The 23,874-nt window shown below is 39.2% G+C and overlaps 1 protein-coding gene across 2 annotated transcripts in view; it reads right to left on the reverse strand.

Annotated features, from left to right (window-relative positions):
* Window positions 1-229: 229 nt before the first annotated feature.
* Window positions 230-23,874, reverse strand: part of PPP3CA (protein phosphatase 3 catalytic subunit alpha) — a 203,845-nt gene continuing 180,200 nt past the window's right edge. Inside the window, exons 10-14 of one of the 2 annotated variants that reach the window (XM_076336809.1) lie at window positions 21,136-21,210; window positions 12,300-12,384; window positions 7,969-8,066; window positions 5,211-5,240; window positions 230-1,978 (exon numbers count right to left, since the gene is read on the reverse strand). In XM_076336809.1, the coding sequence (XP_076192924.1) occupies window positions 1,785-1,978; window positions 5,211-5,240; window positions 7,969-8,066; window positions 12,300-12,384; window positions 21,136-21,210 (482 nt within the window). In that variant the 3' untranslated portion in view covers window positions 230-1,784. The remainder of the gene's footprint in view (window positions 1,979-5,210; window positions 5,241-7,968; window positions 8,067-12,299; window positions 12,385-21,135; window positions 21,211-23,874) is intronic. The other variant, XM_076336810.1, reaches the window with a different exon arrangement.

Raw genomic sequence — 23,874 nt, forward strand, 5'->3', positions numbered from 1 at the left:
TTTCTAAGCAGAACTTGGGGGAAGTCTGCGGATGTTCAGTAGCCTAAAACAGTTGGGTAGTAAATGCATTTTTTTCTTAGTAAAGAACTGACCTTGAATCGTGAAGCGAGTCATTCTTCTCTTACACCGACGGTCTTCTCCTGTCCAAAGCAAAAGAGAGCAACAAGCACACAAGTGCGTGTGCCTGCGTGTGCTTCTGCGACTGAGCCAGCAAGAAAGGGAAGAGTGCTTAAGTTCATGCACATTTTTATTGAGTAGTAATATAAAATGCTTCTTTCATTGTTACAAGTGCATGCTTTGATTGCCAACATTTCGAAGTCAAATTACAAAGGCAAGGCTGTAGGCTGTAGTGAATTACTTGGGCACTTATACAATTGTTAAAAAATATCAATGGACTGTTTTGTTTTGTTTCTTTTTCTTTTAGAATGAACCAGTTGAAACCCGTAACTGATATACAAAGGGAAAAAAGTGAAAAAATTACACATTTTGTGGCACATGACAGAACAGAACAAAATGACTAAACCATTATGACATTAACAGTTATCATGCATTTAGAATTTCACATGTAACTACAAACTTATTTAAATTTCACAAGGTTTGCTAAACATGCTACCCATCTATATGTGCACTGACAAGCTTATGTTAAAAACTTTAAGAATACTTTCCCCTTAGATTTTTCAAAGCTTTTTTTTTGATTACAAAATTTCAAAGGCATTAAGCATTTTTTTTTAAGAGAATATAAAGTACGCCAGTATACATACATTTCCAGTATAAGTCAGACCACTAAGCGCATTACAGTCCCATACAGGCCTATACAGCCATTTTTTTCTTAAAAAACATGCATAGGCAGATTTTTACAGAATATAGATGCTTTTCACTGCACTTAATATGGTGTCTTGTTCACTATACTTAAAAATGCACCACTCATAAATATTTAAATTCAGCAAGCCACAACCAAGACTTGATTTACCAAAAAAACCCAGAAAACCCCCCAAACCAAACCCCCCTAAATATAAACAGCAAAAAAAGATAAATGTCATCATTATTCCAGTTTTTTTTTTTTAAAACAAAGAAAAGTATAATTGCTGCCAAATTAGTGAGATAAGTGTTATATTTAAAGAAGGGCATTGAAGCACACTAAAGAAACCTGAGGTAAGCATAATCTGTACAAAATTAAACTGTCTCTCTCTCTCTCTCTCTCACTCTCTCTCTCTTTTTTTTTTTGGCATTTTAAACAAATTTCCAACATTCTTTTTTTTTTTCTCTGTATTTTTAAAGACTGCCTAATTTACGTCATAGCCATTGTCTGACAAGAGTAGCAAAACATTATCAATAAATAGTCCTTATTTAGTTTGTACATTTTGTTAAAAATGTTTCGATGTTGTCCATGTTTAGTGCTGCAACTGTAAACGTACAATAGTTAGTAAGAAATTAAACAAAGTTTTCATGTCCAGTAACATAATAAAAGGCCTTTCAGTAACATATCTAGACGTTCCCAATGCAGTAGGAAAACATGTTCATTCCCCTAACTTTGCAGTATATACCAGCATGAGCTTTCATTTTTCTACAAGCGTTTTAAAGGCATATCCAAAGGAGGTGTCTCTCCCCCACCCCCCCTCCCACCAAATTAAAGTTGACGATCTCTTCGTAGATGATTTTTGTAAACTGAATCCAACACCTGGCCCCCAGAGCAAGTAAGCTATTATCAGAGGCAAGAACATCCCACTGCTGATGAGCAGCAACCCCATCGTGCCCTGCAGCTCAACCCCCCTCCCGGACAGTGGTCACTGAATATTGCTGCTATTACTGCCGTTGCTGTCCGTGCCATTAGTCTCTGTGGAGATTGCCTTGTTGATGGAGTTAAGGTTGGCATCGGATGGCACGTCTCTGCGCGGAGGCATTCGCTCATTAATTCGATCTAAGCCTTTGGCCTCTTCGAAGCTAGTGATCTTATGCTGGGGTGAAAATCCTTTGATAGCTAAATAAAGGATTATTAAAAAGTAAAATTAGCAAGGTAAAACTCTCGGCAGCTTTTCCCCCAACTTAGCAATGAGTGCGAAAGTCCTTCTTTGCGAAGGCGGCAATGAGAAGATCTGACAACACGACCGACTCCTTACCGTACTCAGAAAGAGCTGGGGGTTAACCACCACCGCCTCTTGCAACACAACTAATTTTTTCAACAAGATCAACTTCCGATATTTTGTTGTCCACTGGGGTTCAGCTTAAAACGCTAAGAAGCTGACATGAAACTACAGTTTGCAATTAGGAACCATGCTTAGGGCACAGCCATGAGCCGGGGAGTTAGCATTTGTCATCATCACTTACAGCCTTAAAGACATCGTGCCTTGCCGTAACATCCTTAATCAGGCAAAACTGCCATTTGACTTTCAAAGACCAGGGGAAAAAGTGCTGGCCAGTTACAGATGGTGATCATGCGGTGAGGCCAGTTTGCGGGATATACGTTAAAGCTATGGGAGATCTGGGGCCACCCTACAACAGGTTGCCTTATGTTCTCAACACAGGCGAGCTGCTTGTTGATCGCTCGGGGCAGTTACCCTCCCCAACACGTCCCTGGACTTCTAGAAAGCAGCTTGAGTCAAACAGCGGTACTGCCGTGCAACATGGACCAGGGATATTGTCATTTTGGCACATTTGTACAATTTAACTTTGGAAACGCACTGACAAAGGACCAAAGTTCCAACTGAACCTGAGGAGTTTCGATCTGCCCTTCAGCAGCGACGTTGACGAGGCCACACCGACCTCAGAAGGCAGCCACAGGCTGGGGAATGTATTTGTAGAGTGTGACTTTTATTTTATTTTCTTTTTTTCTCTCTTTAATTGAAGAGTTGAAGATCTTTAGATTTAAAGCAAAGGAGAAAAAAGCACCGTAGGCAAACAGCAGGTCACAGCTCCGTAGATAATTTGTCATAGCCTTCTGTGTGTTTTTCTCTTATCTGTGCCAAATCAATGCACTGCACTTCCAGAACTGGCGCTTTTGCTATGCCACTATCTTAACATGCCATAGAGCAGAAATGGTGTGTTAGTACCAGGAAATTGCAAACTCCCTGGGGAGAAAATGGTAGGGGAGTTTCAAAGATCAAATTCAATATTCCTTCCGTCCCTTTATCTTCTCTTTACCCCAAAGTACTCCTGCTTTCCCTCCAATATGCAGTCCCGATTCTGGACAAGCTGGTAACTTCTGTTAAAAAGAAAAGTGAACAAACCCCAGAACATCCCTGGTACCAATCTACCATTCCTTGCGTTTTCGGGGGGAGCGAGAAAAGCGTTTTTATGCTGATATTTTTGCCAACCATTCCTGCGAAAACGGATAGATCCTGTTTGCCTCAGGATTTAGTTCCTTAGCCAGTTTCACAAACATTATATTGGAACTTTGTGAAGTGCATGGGTTTTAACACGTTATTATACTTCCACTCAGAAAAACAACAACAACAACATAATGGTGATTAGTCAAGTGAGCAAGGATGGAGCAGTGAAAACAGAACGGACCCTACAGTGAGTTTTTTCAAGGGTTTTTTTGTTTTTTTTTTTTTTTTTACTTTATCTTCTACCACAAAAATGAAGATGTCTAACAAGCACCCAGGCCAATCCCTTAAAGCAATAGTTTAACGGATAGCCGTGTTGAAGCTGAAACACTTGCTGTGTCCTGGGGCTTGCCAGTAGCACGGCCCAGTTGTATCATCAGGCCCTGAATCAAACTGCAGAGGGACAATTGAGAAAGGACGAAACATTTTCTCCAACTTTAGCTTCGTCTACGTAGACTAGTCATTAACGACTACGGTTACGGTGTCTAACTAGCGAGGATGGCAAATCAAGAATTAACTTGAAGGGTGCATGTTGCTGGAATGGGGGCACATTCAATCGATTGTGTTTCAAGCAGACACGTTATCGTCTGTAATACTGAGGAAGGTGCTCTGCTGTAGTTGCTGGTCAGACAACGAGTATTAGCAGTTTACATTGAGAGTATACTAAAACACAACACATAGTCACAGAAAATCACAGAAAACAGCCAAACTGTCAACGAGAATGCACACTGCAGATTAGAGATTGCCAATAGGAATAGATAATTCCAACATAAATAGCAGCTTACTCACTGCTATTTAGAAAGCAGTTGTATTTTCTCTTACTTGTTTGTTCTGTAATTTTATTCACTGCTTTACAAAAATCAAAAACAAATTCAACTGGCCAAAAGGGCACATCTTACCAACGGACAGCAATCATCAGATTTTTTTTTTTAACTAAAAAAAAAATACCCACAGAAAATTTAAGAGGGGCAAGAACAAAATACAACTGAAGAATTTTGTTTTAAAGGGGAATTCTGAAAATTCTTCTTCCAAAACTTTATAATGCTGAATGAATATTGCGCATCTACATTGCAATACGTGATTACTTAGGTTTTAACCGTAGCGTTAAAAATTGCTTAAGGGTTAAATTAGAGGTCTGTCAATAAAGCACCATAGTTTTCAATACTAAACTTTCAGAAATCTTCTGAGGCAGCCAGTCACTTTATATTTGTAGCTAAAATGGTGCTGATGTTAATGGTTGCTCTAATGTAAATATCCAGTGTGTAAACTGCCACTACCAGAAGAAGCAGACATCCTGCAGACAAATGTCTCATGTTGTTTTACTTTTAAAGAGAAACAGAAACATGCTGAACTGTAACAAAAGACCAATAAAAATTTTTTACTAGTGACCTAAAAGAAAGGAAACAAACTGAAGCAAAAAAGAAAAAGGGAAAAAAAAACCCAACAAAAAGAGAGAATATTTATAAAAAGCTGTGTGTTTTCCTCGACCAGAGATTGCTGAGGATGGTTTGAGGCGGAGACAAGACCCAGCCTCCAGTGCGAAGCTTTTGAACTATGTGTCACAGAGCATTTACCAGCTGCTGCCGAGTTATGTCCCATGAAATCCAAGTCCCCTGATCTCCTCCTGTGGCACTACTCAGTGCTTAGTTCAACATACAGCAATTCCAACATGATTGTAACTTTCAGAAAGAAAAAAACCACAACAGCAGCAACGGAAAAAAAACCAAAAAACATTTTCCCCTTTAAAGCAATTACATTTTGGTTAATACCGAGCCACGATTGTTAGCCCAACACCCACACAATCTGTACAAGCTACAGCAAAATGAATACACCCAGCAGAGCCCTTATCTGTTGTGGCACCAACAGAAAGGGGACTGGCCAATTTACCTTCATCAGCCTCAATAGCCTCAACAGTAGCTGAAGAGAAGAAAGGGGTAGCAAAACGAATGAGAAAAATGAGCAGAGGATTTTAACTCTAAGAACAAGTCAGTGAATAGCAAAGGAGCTACAACACTAATGTTACTGTAAGTGCTGGATTTTGGCAAAACAGACACACAGAGAAATGCTTACACAAAAACAGTAACTGGCAGATTGAATTAAGCCATAGTTTGTTTTGAAGCAGAAGTTTCACAAAATGAAAGTTTTTAAAGACACATTTGAGTAGTTTTCTTTTGACTCAAAAGAACTACAAAATGAAAATGTCTTCCATATTGCACATCTGACCCAAAAAGGTCATTGTATAATTCTCCCAGCTTTGAATAAGAGCAGTTTGATTTTCCCTGTCAAAAGAGAATGAAAAATGGCATAAAGCCATCACACAAAATTCATACCACTTACGATGTCAGCTTGAAAAGTATTAGCTGCCAGTACAAGGCAAAAAAGCCACATATACAACTTCTCAGAATGATTTTTTTTCTCTCTCCTGACTGAAAGAAACCTCCCCACAACATGGGACAGAGTTTGCTCAGACAGCTTTGCAATCTCGCCCAGTCTGCTCCATCTGTAAGCGTCCTTTTTGTCAACCCAATGTCTGAAAACAGCATTCTTCTAATATTTTATTTAAATCAATGGACATAGATACAAGACTGAAAGCTGTTGGACCTTCAAAATTGTGAAGCCTGCTCAGAGAGAGAAAAGTTTGTAATGGGGAGGTTGCTGCAGTGTTATGAATACCATGTTACCACTGTTTTGAAACCATTCATTGTTCTTAAAGACATAATTTCATCTGAATGCTACCCATCAGCTTTGGCATGAATTTGTTTCTACAGTCAGAGATTTAGAAGCTGACGCAAATCAGCAAATGCAACCCAATATAGCAATGGTACAGCTCAAACATTTAAAAAGAAATTTCAATTTTCAAGAACTTCTCTGGTTTAGAGAATAGCTCAAGAAGCCAAGTTTTTAGGAATTCCTCTCTTCTTTTTTGTCTTATTTTCCCCTATGTAAAAGCTTTTTTTGGTCCTCCATAAAACCCAAATAATTTTTTTTTGTAGTTAGGATGTTAAATGTGGATTGAGATTAATACTAAAATATGTATACTATTATCTTGCTGCATGGGGAAATGAGAGGAGCTAACCCACATGCACCAAGGTAAGCCTATGCCTCTCAAGCTACAGAGCAAGAGAGATGGCAAAAATCAAGGAATGAAACCAATGCAAACTTAAAAGAAAAGGAAACACGATAACTAGGATGAGAAATTAAAATGAATAACCAGATCCAAACCAGCACTGACACATTGGGGGGGGGGGGGGGGGGAAGACGACTAAAACGTATACTTCCACAACAGAACATACTACTACTACTTTCTTTACATACGGTAACATGAACGTGTGCTGAACAGAAACGATCTAAACTTCAGATTATTCGGTGAATGGGGTACTACGTGTTAACTAATGCAGAAGCTTGTGTATAGTAATGTTTTACTAAGCCAGAATACTGCAGTATGAGGAGATTTTCCTTTTAGCCATTATAACAAGAACTTTAGGCAATTTTCTCAAATTCATTTCAATTCCTAATATTTTGCCAGGGCAACAATAGCAGTTTCCTTGGACCAAATTTTCTGACAAACATAAAGCAACTATACGGAGAAAAGCCTAAGTGAAGATCACAACCCCATTGAGGAAGGCATCCTGTGGAATCATATTGCAGCATTTTCAAAGCAGAACGTTACTATGATGTCTGTAACACACAAGTCATCAAAAAGAAAAAAGGGAAGCGAAAAAAGGGGAAAAGAAGGTTTACCACTGTATACCTGAATCTTCTACGTAAAAGACACAGTAAAGGGAAAAATACAGAGAAAGAATGCTCCAGGAAGGAAACAGGAAAACAAGAGGCTGAGACTGTGTTAAGGTTATAAAGCATTTCTATTTCTTACATCTACTGCCAACAGAACCTCAATAAGCGAGAGACATTCTTGTGTGCCTGCAATATACTCTACAGCAATACACACAGAAAAAAAGGAGAGCTTACAGCAGTAAATTAAATACTTTACAGCTCCTTATTCCAAAAGGAATATTTCATCAAAGGCAGCCCTACTATAGACTTACAGATTTTCTGTAACAAGAAGCACTTGGTATAAAACTGAACTGACGATCTGTATTGTGTTTGTGTACAAGGCAAATGCGGTGTTTGTAAGAGCTACCCTTCGCTTGGGCTTAAATCAGGGTGATATTGTTCTCATGCTGTCACCTAGAATTGCTAGGAGAGAAAATCTAATTCTAGAGCTATTTTCCATTCTCTATGAGGAAGAACGAATCAGATAAAATCAGAGTTTGAGTGTCATTATCTAAGTGGAACCTTCAGTACTCTGTGTATCAAAGGCTGCTCTTAAAAAAAAACAACCAAAAAGATGCTGTAAACTGTGGAAAGAGAGCACTTCACATGCAATGTTGATCTACCATTCTGAACAGTTGATTTTCAGGGACTTTTTTCCCCCCCTCTTTCTTTGAAAATTAGTGGTACGTAGTAAGTCTTGAGAAGTGGCCTTACATGAACTGCTCACAAATGCTCCAGTACAACAAACCGCCTGTTTTATTCTGTCCTTTATTTTTTTCTGAGAAGACTGCGGTTACTTTTCTTGGGTTCTGCAGTTGAAAACCAATTGGTTTTTTTACACATAATGACACACACAGGCAAACATGCTTACCGCTTTGCAGTGTTTGTTTTCCTCCAGAGAGCACACCACTGGGCAGCATTCCTGTTGGAGTCAAACCTTTCAGCGTCAGCACACTTTCACTCTCTTCTCTGCAGAAGGAAAAAAACCCCATAAGTAAATAATTGTCTTTTGGTTTTTTTTTAAACACAGAACACGTTTTAGACACCTTAACCAAATCATTGCAGGGCAGGTGTAGCTTATCTCCAATCTCCTTACCAGGACAGACTCAATCCGGTGATAACACCAGCACCAGTGCAGTTCCCCTCACTGCTATGTCAGTGGTCCACCTTTGCACCACACCATACATAGACTCCCACCTATAGTGAACACTATAGCCTGCATCTATGAAACAACGTATGACATATGTTTGAATATATATATATGTAAAACCACAAACTTGGTAGGAGGAGGACTAAAGGAGCAGTTATTGCCGACAATACATTTAAGTGTCTTACACCATGTGGTCCAAAATCAACTTAAATTGTTGTTTTGCTTTTGTCTACACTAGCAGTCAGGTGCATGAATTATTAATGTTCATCAACCACTTAAAAAAAAGCAGCTAAAAGCTCATTAAAATTAATATGCACTGCCACCCTTACTAGGACTGTTCTTAATAGTTTTGTATGCTAAAAATGATACTGGATTCAAGAAAAAATGTTTTAGGAAACCTAAATATGTTTTGCTGGTCTTCAAATACATACAGTTTTTAATATATGGCAAGAGGAATACAACAGCTCTATCCAGACAAGCCATTAAATACAGCTTTCTGCGAGCACTGTAATGCTGTCTGTGATGACATACTTTCTCAGCAGCAAAACTGACCCCAATTCTTTAAGAGAAACCTATTTTGAAGTGCTTTACTTTGAAATATATAATGACATTAAGCTAGAGGAAGCAAGCACGAAGACAGAATTTAGTTCCACGTTCACTTGAGGATAATGTGGTTTTGTCTATCAAAACTGTCTCTCAGCAATTCTACTACTTACAATTTGCTTTAGACCTACGTGCCCTGAATTACTCACATATTTCAAACAACTCTTGTTTACCTACTACTTATACTCTCCAAGTTCTATTTTTAGTCTGAAAATGATTCTCCTTGTACACACTTTTGTGTAATAGTCAAAATCAAATTGTGACCGTTTTCCTTGCAAGTTTCCTAAGCAATTAGAACTAATGCAAGAGCCAAATATTTCCAGAATTAACACAGTATTTTCATCATCAAGAGTTACACACCAAAGTTTTTGCTTTCTCTCAATTATTTGCCTCTGCAAGCAAATGCATAATCTGCATTTTCAATTCAGTCCATTTCATCTCCTTTTTTTTTAATTAAACCACAGTGGCACTTTTAGCTTCACCTTCGTAGGATAAGTTTATTCACTGTATTTTTATTATCTTTAAACTGCATATTCCCAAGAAACCTCTGTATCACAAATTTTGAGATTTTTTAGCCTTCAGTGTTCCTTATTTTCTATTTGATGTCCTTTACTTCCATTTTAAAAAAAAGAAAATAAACTGATTAAATATTTTATTATTAAACTGCCTTTTTCTCAACCCACGAGTTTTCTCACTTTCACTCTTCCGATTCTCTCCCCCATCCCACCGGGGGGGTGGGGGGAGTGAGCGAGAGGCTGTGTGGTGCTCAGTTGCCAGCTGGGGTTAAACTACAACAACCTCCCTCCTGTCTAAATATATCCAAAGAAAAGTCAGACTTGAGAAACAAAGTCGGAGAGAGGCTACAACAGGGAATCGTGAGGTCCTTCACTGAGCTTAAGCTAATCTTTCTATGACGGCTATTCTCAGCAAACCTCATTTATAACCTTTGAAACTCAATACAACACTATTTTGATATCTAATTTTGAGACTAAAGTGGCTGAAATGATCTCAGTTTTACATTCAGGTTACATCCTCGAGGACAGTGGCCACTCCAGCTCAGAGAAGAGATGGTCAGCTAAGTCCTTTGAAGGTGGTCAGATCAGGTGCTGATCATTCGGAAATGCTTTTCAAAAATTAGTGAAATAAATTGCATAAAACAGCAATGAATGACTCAAACAGGAACTTCAAAGGTTTCTGAAATAGGTTGGTTTAGATGATGGTGCCACCACAGTCTTTGCGGGGTTACAGACAATTATCAGACACTCGTGTGTTACATGTGGATTGTGCTGGCAAGACAGAAAAAATAAGCCAGGCTTTTCTATAGGAACAGTATTTGCAAGATTAACCTCATGTAAATTTTGCTGTCTAGAAGCCTGGCATCTAGCTGAGGAGAATCAAAAGAGAATCTTCCCAGCAAAAGAGAAGAAGAGGTACTCCTGGGGGGGCAACGATGGCTGGGATGAACCGTCACTCATCCCCCGGAAGACTGGTCAGCAAAACTGCCCATTGGAGGTACCTGTTTATTTGCCGACTACGCCTCTGACCACAGTAAGGATGTGCTGTATTTGCTGGTTAAAGCTAAGGGAGAACAAACATACTCTTCATCTTCAGTCCTTCTGCAAAGTTTTAAGATCCATCAGTAACCAAGAACTGTAAAAGGCTCAGCAGCTTCAGTGAGTGAACCACTGGCTTCTCCTCTACCAGATACAGTCCATTGTGGTCTTCTGGAGATGTTGGGATGCACATGGTAGGGGTAAAAAATTGTCTCATGAACAACTCTGAGATGAATTTGACCACTTTCCAGGGAACGATCAAGACTGATTTCCATCAGTCCCTCAAAATGTTGATTTTCGTGAAATAATTTAAGAGGGCTCAAAGTTTCAAACGGTGCTAAAACCCTAAGCTATGAGGCTTACGCACATCACTTTAAACAGGGCACATGCAAGAATTACGCTGTACCCTTCTTCCACCCCTGAAACCAGTGGAAGGCTCCTGCCCCACAGTTCCCTTTGAAAAAGTCTTTGACATATAGGTGATGTCAATCATCTGCAAGTTATCAAAACCCAAATATATCAGCTGAGTATCCAATTTCAGGCCTTTCTGTACATTTAACTCCAGGTTTCCGTTAAATTAATCCTGTATTTCAAAAGGTGCTCTGCAACAAAATACAGCGGATCCAGAAGCTGCAGTTCAAGGTTTCAGGTTTCCCAAACTTTGTTTGCTCAACTATCATCAGAGAAAAATAGCCATGCTGTTTTATGAAGGTGGTGGCAATGTCAGCTCCAGGCTCTCTGCCAGACTTCGTACAGGGGAGCAGGTGGAAACATTTGATTGCTCCTCTGTCTTGTTTAGGGAAAAGGCATGATGCCAACTTTTCTTTTTTTACGGGTACCACTTTGAAGTAGCTTGTGCATCACTAGTAATTCACATATAACACTTTGGGAAGCCCAGGTACAAAGTCCTCCATCTCAGTATGCTACTTAAAGCTGTGCTGCTGCAGTCTGCAACATGTGGGTCAACTGCTGTGTCCGTGCAAAGCTGCACTGACAACCTGCCCACTGCTTGCACGCTGCAGAAGAGTCTCAAATCAAGCAAGTTTGAGAGTTTCATCTGAAATTGAATGTATTCTTCAAGTAACTTTTTATGTCCTTTTTTTATACCAATCGTACACTCATACCAATATATTTTTTTAAAATGCCTTGATTTTGCACTAACCATAATAGCCATAAACTGACTACAGCAGAGCAACATACAATTTCCTGAAAAAAAAAAATCCCTCTGCTGAAAGGGAGGGAGAACTGTATTTTCTATATTTAGAATTCAGCACATCACAGTACAGCATGTTTTCTCTTCTGCTCAGAGACATCAAATGGAGAGTTCTAAACATTGGGTAGCAATTAGCTACTCACGTTCATGTGTTTGGGGGAGTGCAGCCCAAGGTAACGAGCTGCTGTTGTCTGCACAATGATTTCCTGGATTTTTAGTTAAATGACCCTAATGCTTTCATCTTCAATCATCTTTACTCATGGCTATAGCAACAATTGTGGGTGACAAAATGGGACAGTTGGCTTCCTTTTTAATGAGACATGATGTGGCACATACCCTCTCTCCACAGTTAACTCTTGCCTCACAGTGGCTAAGAGTTAATTAGTACACCTGGTGAGCAAAAGTCTTTAAAAAAAGGGTAATTGCAATTTTTGTTGCTGATGTCTTTTGTTTGTTTGTCTGTTTTACGTTCAGCAAAAGCCCTGAGGAAGAAGATTATTCAGAGCCATAATAAACAGCAATATTGTATAAATAAAACAATCTTTAAAAGGTTCCAGTAAAACTCAGTTGGGTGGTATATTAAAATAGCAAATTTGCTGTTTGATTAACAGTAGAGTGCTCTAAGTAATCATTCAAAGATGTCCTTTAACATTAAAAAGATCTGAAACAGCAAAAAACCTTACCTTAACACTGAGAAAACTCTAGCCATTTTTCCTATTGCTCTTATCTTGTTCCTTATAACCTCCTTTCGAGCAGCAGCTGTTGCTCCTAGGGAAAATACATTTAAAACAGTTACAGGGGTTTGTAAACAATACATCCCTATTCTGAACTCTAAATACAAGAAACACCATATTAATGCCACGGTTTGCCAAACTAAGCCACATTTGTAGTCAAAACTGAAAACACTTTTTTTTTTTGTTATTTACAGCTCAAGGCTGGTCACTTTTGAACAATTTAGTTATTAGTATCTTTAGAGATGTGATCCTTTTCCTGCTACACATTAAAGCTGCATGTTTTTCCATCAATGTATACTAATTTTCCATTTCAAAAACATTTTCAGAGACCACACTCTTTAAAAAACAAGTTTCTTAGAAAATAGTCAAAATGCCAGAAAGATATTCAACATGAGCAGTGCCCAAACCATTAAAAAAAAAAAAGCTAAAAAAAAAAGTTAAACAACAATGGAGTTAAAATCTATTTCATGATCTTATCATTTTAAGTGAAAAACAATCACTTTTCACTTAATTTTCTAAAAAAAGTGATTGGGTTAAGCTTAAGGCCAAGAGGGTCCAGTCAGGGTTTTCCCACCCCTAGTTAAAAAGTATTTAAATGGTTATAAAACCTAAAGGCAGAGTCCTGAAAACCAGCATGAAATGGTAGGGATTGTGTCGGCTGGCAGTGGTTAAGAGAGTTCCATAGATGCAACTTTATTCTCATCGTTGCTATGGCCTGCTCAAAATTACGATTACTTTGAAATTTGTGAACTCACACAATAATCTGCCTAAAAAAAAAAATATGCTGGAACAGAGACTACAGTTTGACTAAGTTTGCATGTGTACTTGTTACTTGGATGTCATCAAAACCTAGAATATTATCTGTGCATCCAAGAGAGAACCACCTGAATGAGAAAAGCAAATAGTACTAAGTTATCAGAACGAGGAATTTCTTTTAATAAGGACCCCTCACGTCCCCAAGAAAATGCCATGTTATACTAAGTAAACCAGTCTCACTTAATTATCACAATCATAACCACATACACCATGAAGATTTCTCCCAAAGGTTTCTGAACGAAAGGTAACCTTGGCTCGTATGGATGCTGCCTGGCAACTCCTGCCTCGGAGGTTCAAAAGCGCAACCTGAAAAGCACTACGTCAAGGTAACGCTTCCTTCTTTGCTGCTCCAGAATTCAAGGACAAAAATGAAAATTTCTATTTTCAATTGCTAGCAAATCGATCCATTTTATAAAGTGGAGTCCATCATGGAAGCTAAAATAGCAGAAAGGGCCAAAAATGAGGGAGTTGGTTATGGCAGCCGAGGGGACAGTCCCGGGGAGCCAAGGCAGTGGACCAAGGCATTGCCGAATGTGGGTGATGGATGCAAGAGGTGAAAAGCTGCAGAAGACAGCCACAAGGCCTTGCTGTGCAGACCTTCCTTCGCTGTACTGTGAGCGCAAAGTGACTTCAGCCAAACAGGCTCATAATGAAACGCTGAACTCAACGGCAAAAGTCCCATCTGCTTCAGCGGCGCCAGCGTTTCACAGGCTGCTCCTGCTCCGTGTGGTCCCAGCTGCTCCGGGCAGTGCTGGAGAGGTCCAGCGCTGCCACGCAGGAGATTTGCTGGGTACTTCTCAGAGCCGACTCTGTGATAATTCTCAGTTTCAGTTTTCTCCACGCATCTCTGCTGATGGCAGCCCCGTGGCTCTACTATCAGGCACTGTCACCTTTCCTACTGCAGATTTCTCAATTACAATTAAACTCTAACAGTTTGAGACTACAGCTGGAAACCCAAGCATTGCTTCATGTTATTACTAGATCACTAGGTGGCCTGGCTGATACTCTGACATTTTAGAAAAGGTGAAAAGGATGTCCACTTTTTTTCCTGCGCTTGAATTTCAAAACAAGTAGCCATCCTTTGCAAAAAAACTTTCAAAACTGAAAATAAACTCGACTCTCAAATCCTAGAGCTGTTCAAAAGAAAGCTAAGCAACCATAGGAACAAACATCACAGATAACGACATAAACACTCAGGATGAATCTCACTGCAACTTTTAACATTGTGGTCAAGATCAAGTTTAACCCCAAACAGTACAAGGGGTGAGTTTGATAAAGTGGAAGCTCAATAGCCATGAACAGGGAATCCTGCGGAGCTGCTTGTGGGGTCGTGTGTCCCTGACCAGCCCGTGTACAAACGGGTCCACACGAGCCACCTCCTGCGTGCCCACAGCTATTACAATCTGCGTGCTCAAATGTTGATAACTGTATGCTTACGTACTGGGATATGTTCGTACATCTGCTGAGGAGCGTAAACTAGATGTCTTACAATCACGCATGCTACTTTTGCATGCATCCATCTTTTGGGGCAGCTATTAAATGCATGATTTCCAGGCATTTCTAACTGTCCTCCTAGGCTGTCTTGAAATTATGAGCCTGTATCTTGAAGTTCAAACTGAAAGAAACTATGCTTAGAATGATGGCTTTCAAATCTCCCACATATAGAGATAAAAATATAAAGAAAAGATATAAAAAATATAAAGATATAAAGTCTTAGGCATAAATGTCTAATTCTAGACAATAAAGAGTGGGAGAAACAGCTGTAATTCAGCTGTAACTGAATTAAATATAATATATTCGTAACAGCTTAATGAAAAATTTAGATTAAACAGCAATGATTCAGTTGGGTTCTTCAGGAAATAGAGGGGGTACAGTCCTGCCTCAGTTACTACTATCTCACTGAATTGTACTCTCAAGATACGAGACATGGTTTTCATCCTTTTTCACCCTGAAAGCACTTAAACATAATTTGTCTTCCCCCCCCCCCCCCCAAGTTTCACTATCCCTACTTGTTTATTACAAACCCACACTGTTCTAGTAGATCTTATAAGTATATTCAACTTTTTCAGTCACTGTTTAACTTCCAGAAGAGCTGAGAACTGAAAACTGGAAATAGAATTTATGACTGGAATGAAAGACAATGCCCTACACTTAAATATAAAATAAGAATGGAAAAAAAATACTTAATCATAAAATACAACAGGCTTAAAGGGAGTATTTTGTTTCTCATCAATACACATAAAAGGTTACTAAAAAATACACTTAAAAGATTTTGGTCTCCACTGAATTTCCTAATTTGTAACAGATCTGTGAAAATGACTTAAAATATTCTCTGTTTACTAAATATTATTCCCTAACTATTTATAGATAAATCTTAGACTCATATTTCAAGTGTGAATACTCCAGTTTAGTATTCTGAAATTCACTATTATTGCAAATCCTTATGAATTATTTCAGCTACATTCAAACATACACTTATGTAAAAGTAAGTGGGTCATAACCTGAGAACTGACTATGGGTAAAAGGGTTAATTTTAACCTTTGCAAACATTGCCTGATATCTTCTTAAATTTTTACTTTTCTTTCAATATCTAAACAAACCCTATTCGCATGAAGGAACTTAAAAAAAATATCATGAACACAGCAAAGTTTAAAATTGAAGTGGATAAATTAGTTGGGAGATAGAATAAAAGCTTTGAATCTTACTTCAGTAATTTAACAAGTTCTATTGGATTTCAGATTTGTGGCATCCAAACACAGATCTTGCAAGCTGGATATGTAGGATTTACGTGAAATGTAATTTAGCCCTTCAGATTAGGAAGTGGAACAATGAAAAAAAAGACTATAAACTCTGAAAATATTCCGAGATGTAGGATTGAACACATGGAAAACAACACTGAGTAAAAGAGCCAACCCCAAATCTCTCACTGGTATCCTAATATTTTATGTATTATCTAATTAAGCATTAAGAAAATTAAAGAAACTTAAGCCTTCCAACTTATTGAATACCTTTCTTCTGTGCATAAATGGGATCTTCTTATGAATTCCAAAGGGGGGGGAAAGAAAAAGATCAGTGATGTTTGTAGAATGAAAATAAAAAAATAATACAGAACATTTGACAACATCAATGGAAACGCAATGTTTAAGTAAAGTCTGAAAAACAGAAAAGAAACAAATTAGGCAGGGAACATCCAAAAGGAAAGAAACAGATTGAGAACGATGGGGAAAAAAAAGAAAAAAACCTTTTCAGCTTAAAGCCTTGTTAGTAGGTTTTGCAGGAAACCAACATGCAGGCAGAAGATCGGCAGCAAAGCTTAGCCTCAGTGTTACCACCCCTTGCACGCATACTTTCTCCTACATTATTGCAGCTGCTTTGATAAGGCTCAATCACTTCTCAAAAGCAGCCTCCCCAGTTTATATGAGGTGTGCCTGCCTGATGACACCTCTTTTCTTACAGGAATCAAGCCAATTCTTCTGGTTTATTCACGTCTGATATCTGAAAGAATAGCTTACTATCACAGACATGTCTGCTGCTTCTACCAAAATCTGTGCTATCTACCGCACGCATGCATTTGTTCAAATGGTCCAGCAGCTTACAGTTATCAAATCCAAACACCACCATGGTACAAGGTACTGCATTTTAAAATCAACTATGTTTGAGAGCAAGACAAGTGCAGCACTCGGTGCCCAGGCACAACTGCACCATGACGTGTTTTGGGGGCACTGGTTATCTAGTGCACACTGCTAGGTTGGTTCAGAGGCAGAGCACACCAACGTGCCGTACTATGACTACGAAAAATGCTTTGGGCATGGAAACAACCATACCTGGCCAAATAAATTAATGAATAAATAAATGAAAAGATCACATTAAAATGCCCCTCTGCCACCAACTCATGGAGACTAGGTATACATTGCAGCCCAACCTTGCTGGTTTGGAGGAAGAACGAACATAAACCAGTGGGAAAAAAACCCCTCCATTTCTCTCCTAGTTAAAAATTAACTCATTGAAAAGCTAAGGCTCTCTCATCTGCCTAGGTAGTATCATGAACACCCTTATCAAGGCACTGGTAACTGAGACTTAACGACGAGGCCTTTGCTTTTGCTCAATCAGTCTCTGTGTTGTTTGGTGCAGAGCTTGCCCCAGGTGCAGTTTATTGCACTGAAGAGCTGTGGCAATTTCGTATGCCACTGTTCACAGCAGAACCAGGTTTTGATCGGCAGGAGACGTTTGACTTGGTAATTTTCTTTAGGCTCAGACTACAGCACTGAACTGGGGAAGCTGTATTCCGACCGAGGAATAAATGCTGCAGCTAGCACTGTGATGGCAGCTTTTCCATGAGAAGGCTGTCAGCTACAACGTTGAAGGCAATACAAAAATTAATCCAGGGAATTTGGGAGTGTCTTTATGCCAAACCATGACAGAGATGCATACAAAGCAAGCAGTGCATTTGTGTCAAGTTGTCTATTACATTATTGCACCCTTTTAATTAGCAGCTTAGTTTTTCAATCAAATGCATGAGGCCAGAAATGTTACTACTTAAAATAAAACAGGACTCTGACTATATGCTGGCTGGGTAGAAGTATTTGCAGCTCCTGTTGCTAAGCAATACGTTTGATGCACAAACCATGCAGCACACGAGCTAACATTCACCCAAGACATTTTTTGCTGGATCAGATTATATTGCAACCACCATAGCAAACAGGGAAGAGAAAGTACAGCAAGAGGAAACTATGAGAAATAAGAAAACTTGACCTATCACATTCTCATTTTTAAAGCAAGTGAAATCAAAAGGCCAATACAGGCCAGCAGGGAGATACGGGCTAAAGGGCACTACAATTGCTTTCTCCCTATTTAGGCTTTCTCCCACTAAGCATACACAGAAACTGCCTACAACAAATTGATCAGATCCCCATGATGTGTCTCCTTAAGCAAAAAGGAGGAGGGGGGAAAAAAAGGGAATACATGCTGTTCAGCATCCTGCTCATGGCTAGATGCAACATGCATGACTCAGAACCAATAATAATAATAATGGCTCACAAGAACACCATGCAGTGACGTCAGGCAATACTGAGGGGGCTTTTTTTTTGAAGGGGGAAGTGAGAGGGGAAGACAGAGGGCAAGAAAGTATAAAAGAAGATAACAAATGAATGATCAGTGCAAACCATAGTGATGGATCATTCTCATTACATGTGGGAACCCAGGTCAGGGCATGTTCAAACTGCAAGGAGAGAAAGGAAATCAGCGGCGAGCCCTGAAAACTACTGATGATGCAAAAATAAGCAATGATTTTAAAGAATCATTCTACCAAACAAAATGCATCTGCTGTTGCAGGTATCAGGCATTTCCTTCTATGGGAAATACTGCTAAAGAAAAATGTCAGTGGGCAAATAGGACGGTACTACTGCAGTCCTCCAAGGAAGCTGGACAGAAATTGTTGAAGAATAGTGGAAATGTTGAACCACCACAAGACTGTCAATATACAGCCATTACAGAAACAGTTTTAAGCTGATAATCATTCCAGTCTGTTTCATCAAGAACACAAATGAAATACATCTTGTAGTTTCTCCCCCAAAAGGCAAGGCTCTAAGGAAAAAAAATAAGAAAAGTGAGGGAACTCAACTATCTCTGAGAGAACGAGGATTTTCCTGTGTTGTACAGATAATAAATCAGAACGCACCAGGAAATCATTAAAGATATCAGCCTCCATTTAAATTTAAATCAAACCTCAAATTTACTTTTATGCCTGGATCCTTCAGAGTCTCTTCCATGTGTACAATCCCCACGAACCCACCGCTTCCAGTGGGCTGGAGGTACAAGCGTGCACACACAGCAAGCTGCAGCACCAGCGCCACAGATCCCATTTCACAGCTCTAAGGGGATTATCCAGAAAGCAGACATGAACATATGCCAGCTCTGGTTTTAACTACACATGCTAAAGAAGACGACATTTCTAATATCTTCCTTAACATAATGTTTTACACAGAGAAAGCATTCATACAGAAAAAAAATCTGAAAGCAGATTTAGACAACAGCATTAGCATTACAGTACCAGGAATGGTTTAATTATTCCTCATCTGGAAATTTTAATGCTGTTAGATATCATTATGCAGTACACACACGTGCAAGCCTGGAGGATTTCAGCCTGCCTCCCTGCTTAGACACCTGCAATGCTGCAAACTCCACATCTGGAGGAGTGCGGCGGTAAAACTCCTGGGGAGCTGGGGGGTTCACCCTCCTTCCGGAAAAAAAGCAGTAGATGCAGAGACCTCCTGCAGCCAGAGAGGGCTGCCACCCCCAAAGATCCCTAACACCTCGTCATTTATGACTCTGCTTTTGAAAATGTGCTGCTGAACTGTAACTTAGGGCATGGGAACACTGATGCAGTAAAATTTTAGAAAAGGACTATAGGCATTGGCCTGTCTATGCTCAATGGAAGTTTATAGTACAACTTTAAAAGAAAGCACTAGGCCAATGCTGAATTAATTTAAAAATCCTTCCCATAAAGCCTTTGCTTTGGCATTGCATTCAGTGGGATTTCAGCCTGCGCTTAAGTGCTTTCTTGAGCCAAGGATTTTAAGCACATGGTTTTCTTGCTACTGTATTTAATTTGACACAGTTTTTACTCATTGTATGCCTCCGTACTGTTTCACACGCTGCTTTAATTACACAGTAGCTACTTATTTGAATTTCATGAGAAAAAAATTGGGCACAATATTCAAACAGGTGTTTTCTTCTTTCCACTGATTACTGGTTTCAATAAATTCCGTCTTTGTCCCAAGTCCTGCAAGATAATTGTTCACGTCCACACTCCGCGGCGGATGCAGAACAGGGAATTCCATTTGGCTTTTCAGAGTAAAAGCAACGCGCTATCATCCATACCCTTCCTCTCCGTTGCAAAGGAAACAGTTGTCAAAACCCGTGATCTAGCTTCCTCTTCCAAAGATTAAAAATAAAGACTTTGTGAGAGCGGTTTAAATATTAATTACAACTTCATTAAATATTTGTCTTACTTGAAAGTTCTTCATTCTCCCTGTTCATTCATTCTACCTACAAGCATCTTGAGAATATTTGGTAGTGCTAGATTTTTCCAGGTTCTTTTTTAATTTTTAATATTTCTGTTCTTTTCCTAGATTTTTTTTTTTAAACATTGAAAGTGTTCATAGTAAGAACATTAGGGATGCATAGGATTTTTTTCAGTTTTGCTCAATTGAGAAGGGACATTCTGGAGAGCTGCAATTTACTCTTGCACAGCCTAACAGAAAATAATGTCTAAGAAAATAAATTGACTTCTAAGAATCCCCAAATTGCAAGATATAAAGTGTCCTTTACAGTCAAACTAACAGGTACAAGGCAACTTATCGTCATATAAACTCCAAGCCAAGTGACAACGGAAGTGACCATTCCTCTCTTCTTAGCAGAAATGTCAGGTCAGAATATTCTCTATCTGTGTTTGCATGTTTATTTTTATTGATTATATTGCTTCTTAAAGCCTTTTAGATACACAAGTGCATTAAAAGAGGCGACTAATGAAATATTTCAAAAACAAGTCTTCCAAAGTTGCAGTACCGACATTTTGGAAGGAGCTCTGCAGGAAGCTTATTTCATTGTAGGAAGATCATTTCATTGATATAATTAAACTTCCTCTGGGAATCCCTGGGATCTTATGCATAAAATCAACATCTGACCCCTTCATAACAACACAACCCAGATTTCATGGAGGGAAATACCTTGTGGGTTTGGGTTTTTTTAACCAAAAGAGTGAGACCAAGGAAAAGGTTAGAACAGGGTAGGAGTTCCATTAATTCTTTCCAAAGCATGCAGTAAGCAAATCCACTGGAATCTAGCACAACAGTTGCTTTCAGCGGCACAGAACTTAAACGGGACCCAGAAAATTATCCCAGGGTTAGTAAATAAACTTTTAAAGTAGTTTCAAGGCAAACGATCTCAACCAAGGGCAGGAGGCTCTTACCATCAAACCCATCTTCCTCTGTTCCCAATTCATCATCTGAGCAGATGTTCAGCACATTTACCAGCATCTCTGTCACTAAAATGGAAAACAAATGCAAAATGTTGATATTAAGCTTCCCTCGCCTGCCAGAGAGCAAACTCTAGCTGTAGCAGTGTTAATGAAAATTCAGTACAGAAACGGCACCCACTTTTTAAACAACATGGACCTTGTTTTACACATGTAGTAACATAAGCTTGAAGTGTCTTGCGTAGTTGATAAAAAGTACAGGTTTCCATAAAAATTGTTCCAAATATAACGAACACCACAACAAACAGACCTTAAAAAAATAACGTGTTTACGTTTTTTGCAATTGTCAATGAACTAGGTAACTTTTGTTTTCTCCCCCTCAATACATTTTTGCCTTTCACTCAACTTGGACAGCAGAACTAACCACTCTCCTCTTGCTGCTACATTGCAGCAGGATTTGAATTCCCTGCTTAGCAAATAGAATGACATTTCAGTTGAAAAACTTACTGCAAGAGGGATCACAGAATATTTATTTATTTATCCAGGTTTTGGACACTGCACTTTCAGTTCAACAAAACATTAACCCTTGTAAGATGTCTACAAAGAGGCAGCGTCTCTTGAAATCCAGGACAAATAGACTAGATGATCATTGTAGGTCCCTTCCAGCTGGAACTAGTCTATATTCAATAGAAATGTCATTATTGGTGAATTCAGAATATATTCAGCTCGCTTACTTTGCAACTCGGGCACAGAAGGGTCAGCCTCAGGCTACCCCAATCTGGTCCCAGCTCCTTCTGGAAAGGCAACAGTGAGACACTAACCAGAGAGCACACAGAGTAAGAACAGCCAAAAGAAAACCCAGCAAAAATGACAACCAAGGAAATGGAATCTAGAGATCAAAAAAGCCAAAGTTACAAGGTAAAATGTGAAATCATTAGCAGACCGAGAAAAACTCCACTACATCTACATATAGTAAGCATCATTAAAAGGGTTACCAGGCATGTCTAGCCTTGCACTAGATACACAGGTTGAAAGTTTAAATTTTTTAATCAAGTGGTTATTAAAATCCTCTTCTGTGACAAGTATGATGGCTTAGCACATTAGAAGGGTGGGACACAGCTAAATTTTTCCTACATTAGTGAAGGATTTAATATTTTCCTTTGACCGCATTAGTGGAAAGACTTTCCACATTAACAACCACCAGCGAAACTAACAGCTTCCTACCTTGGTTGGCCTTTAAGGAAAAAATCTATAAAAAAAAAAAAGGAAGTAAATAAAAAGCTGTGCAGAACATCAACTCTTACATCCATGAGTTTTGTTTTGCAGAGAAAGGGAAAACACTGATTTCACTTCTCAGGGCTCGAAAAGTTCCAAGCAATTGGTAAGTGACCACTGGGAAGACACGGAAGAGGGAAAAAACCAAACCCCCAAACCCAAGAAAAAAGATGAAGGAGTGCTCACGGTCTCAGAACCTCAGCAAATCTGGCTGTGCATCCTGCAGTCTCACCTGAGGAGGCCACCGATGGGAAACCTCTGGAAAAATGACCTTACGGACCATCTTACAGAACCGCAATGTGTATGGAGAACAGGCCCATCCTAAAAACGTCCTGGCTGAGTTTACAGCCGAAAAAAATGAAAGCGCTTTATCTGTTTCAGAAGAGTCTGCAACACGCATCAGCATGGATTATGTAATGTCTCCATTAGTGGAAACAGCTGTCTATTCTTTGTTAATCCCTATTTTATTGCCTATCTGCTTCGTTCACAGAGACCTCAGGCATCTCACCAGCGGCTTTCCTAGTGTACAAAAGAGTAGCTGAAAAGAAAGCCGGTCATGACTGCAGGTAAGAGCCACAGCTGGCTGTACTTCCAGTTGCTTATTAAGAGAGAACTGTTATTCCAAGCAGATTTTAAGAGTTTATTATAGTTTTCTGGCAGTCATTGCTATTGCAGCAATATACTATAATGGACAGATCAAAGCAAGCTTCATCTCAGGCCTTGAATAAAATTACTTAGGGTTTAAGCAGTTTGCATTATGTATTCATTTAATAAGCTAGACCAAAGTGTTTTCATGCCTTTTGTGTGCTTGCCATTCATAGCATGAAGTTGTCTTCAGGCAACATCAAGAGCATTGTGCTTCAATGAAACATCATTTATGTTCTTTAGAGTCTTCTCGCCAGCGATGAGGCACTGTACGCCCTGGGCAGAGAAGGGGCTGAGGAGCAGGTTTTCCTTCTTCCTGCCATCTCTCTACTCTCTCCAGGAACAGCTAACCAGACTGGGTCTTAGCATCACCAGCTCTGTGTTTGCTGGTGAAAAAGCAACCCATCGTCATTTTATCAGAAAGGTCAGCTGGGTAAGGATGTAACCATGATGTAGTGAAGTCTGTTGTGATGTCCCTTGAGCAGTAAGCAATATCCATAGGAATGCTCAAGAGCTTACAAAGGAAAAAATAGTAAGAATTTTATTCAGTGAATGCACCTCTGGCCTGCAATGACATAAAATCTGTTTCTACATCGGAAACGTAATGGTATCATGGCCTGGAAAGAGTGGAAATTATAAAAACATATGAGAGGTGTGATTAACCATTGGTAATTGCTTGCCCCTCTGAGGCCTGTTTCTTCAAATTTGTCCTCGAAAGCAAGTCATCTGTCTTCAAATTATTCTTGCCATTTCAAATAAATGAGGCCACATGCACAGTGACTAAGAAGCCATGTTGCAGTTTCTACAAACAGA

This window comes from Aptenodytes patagonicus, chromosome 4, assembly GCF_965638725.1.
Source record: "Aptenodytes patagonicus chromosome 4, bAptPat1.pri.cur, whole genome shotgun sequence".
Classification (NCBI taxonomy): domain Eukaryota; kingdom Metazoa; phylum Chordata; class Aves; order Sphenisciformes; family Spheniscidae; genus Aptenodytes; species Aptenodytes patagonicus.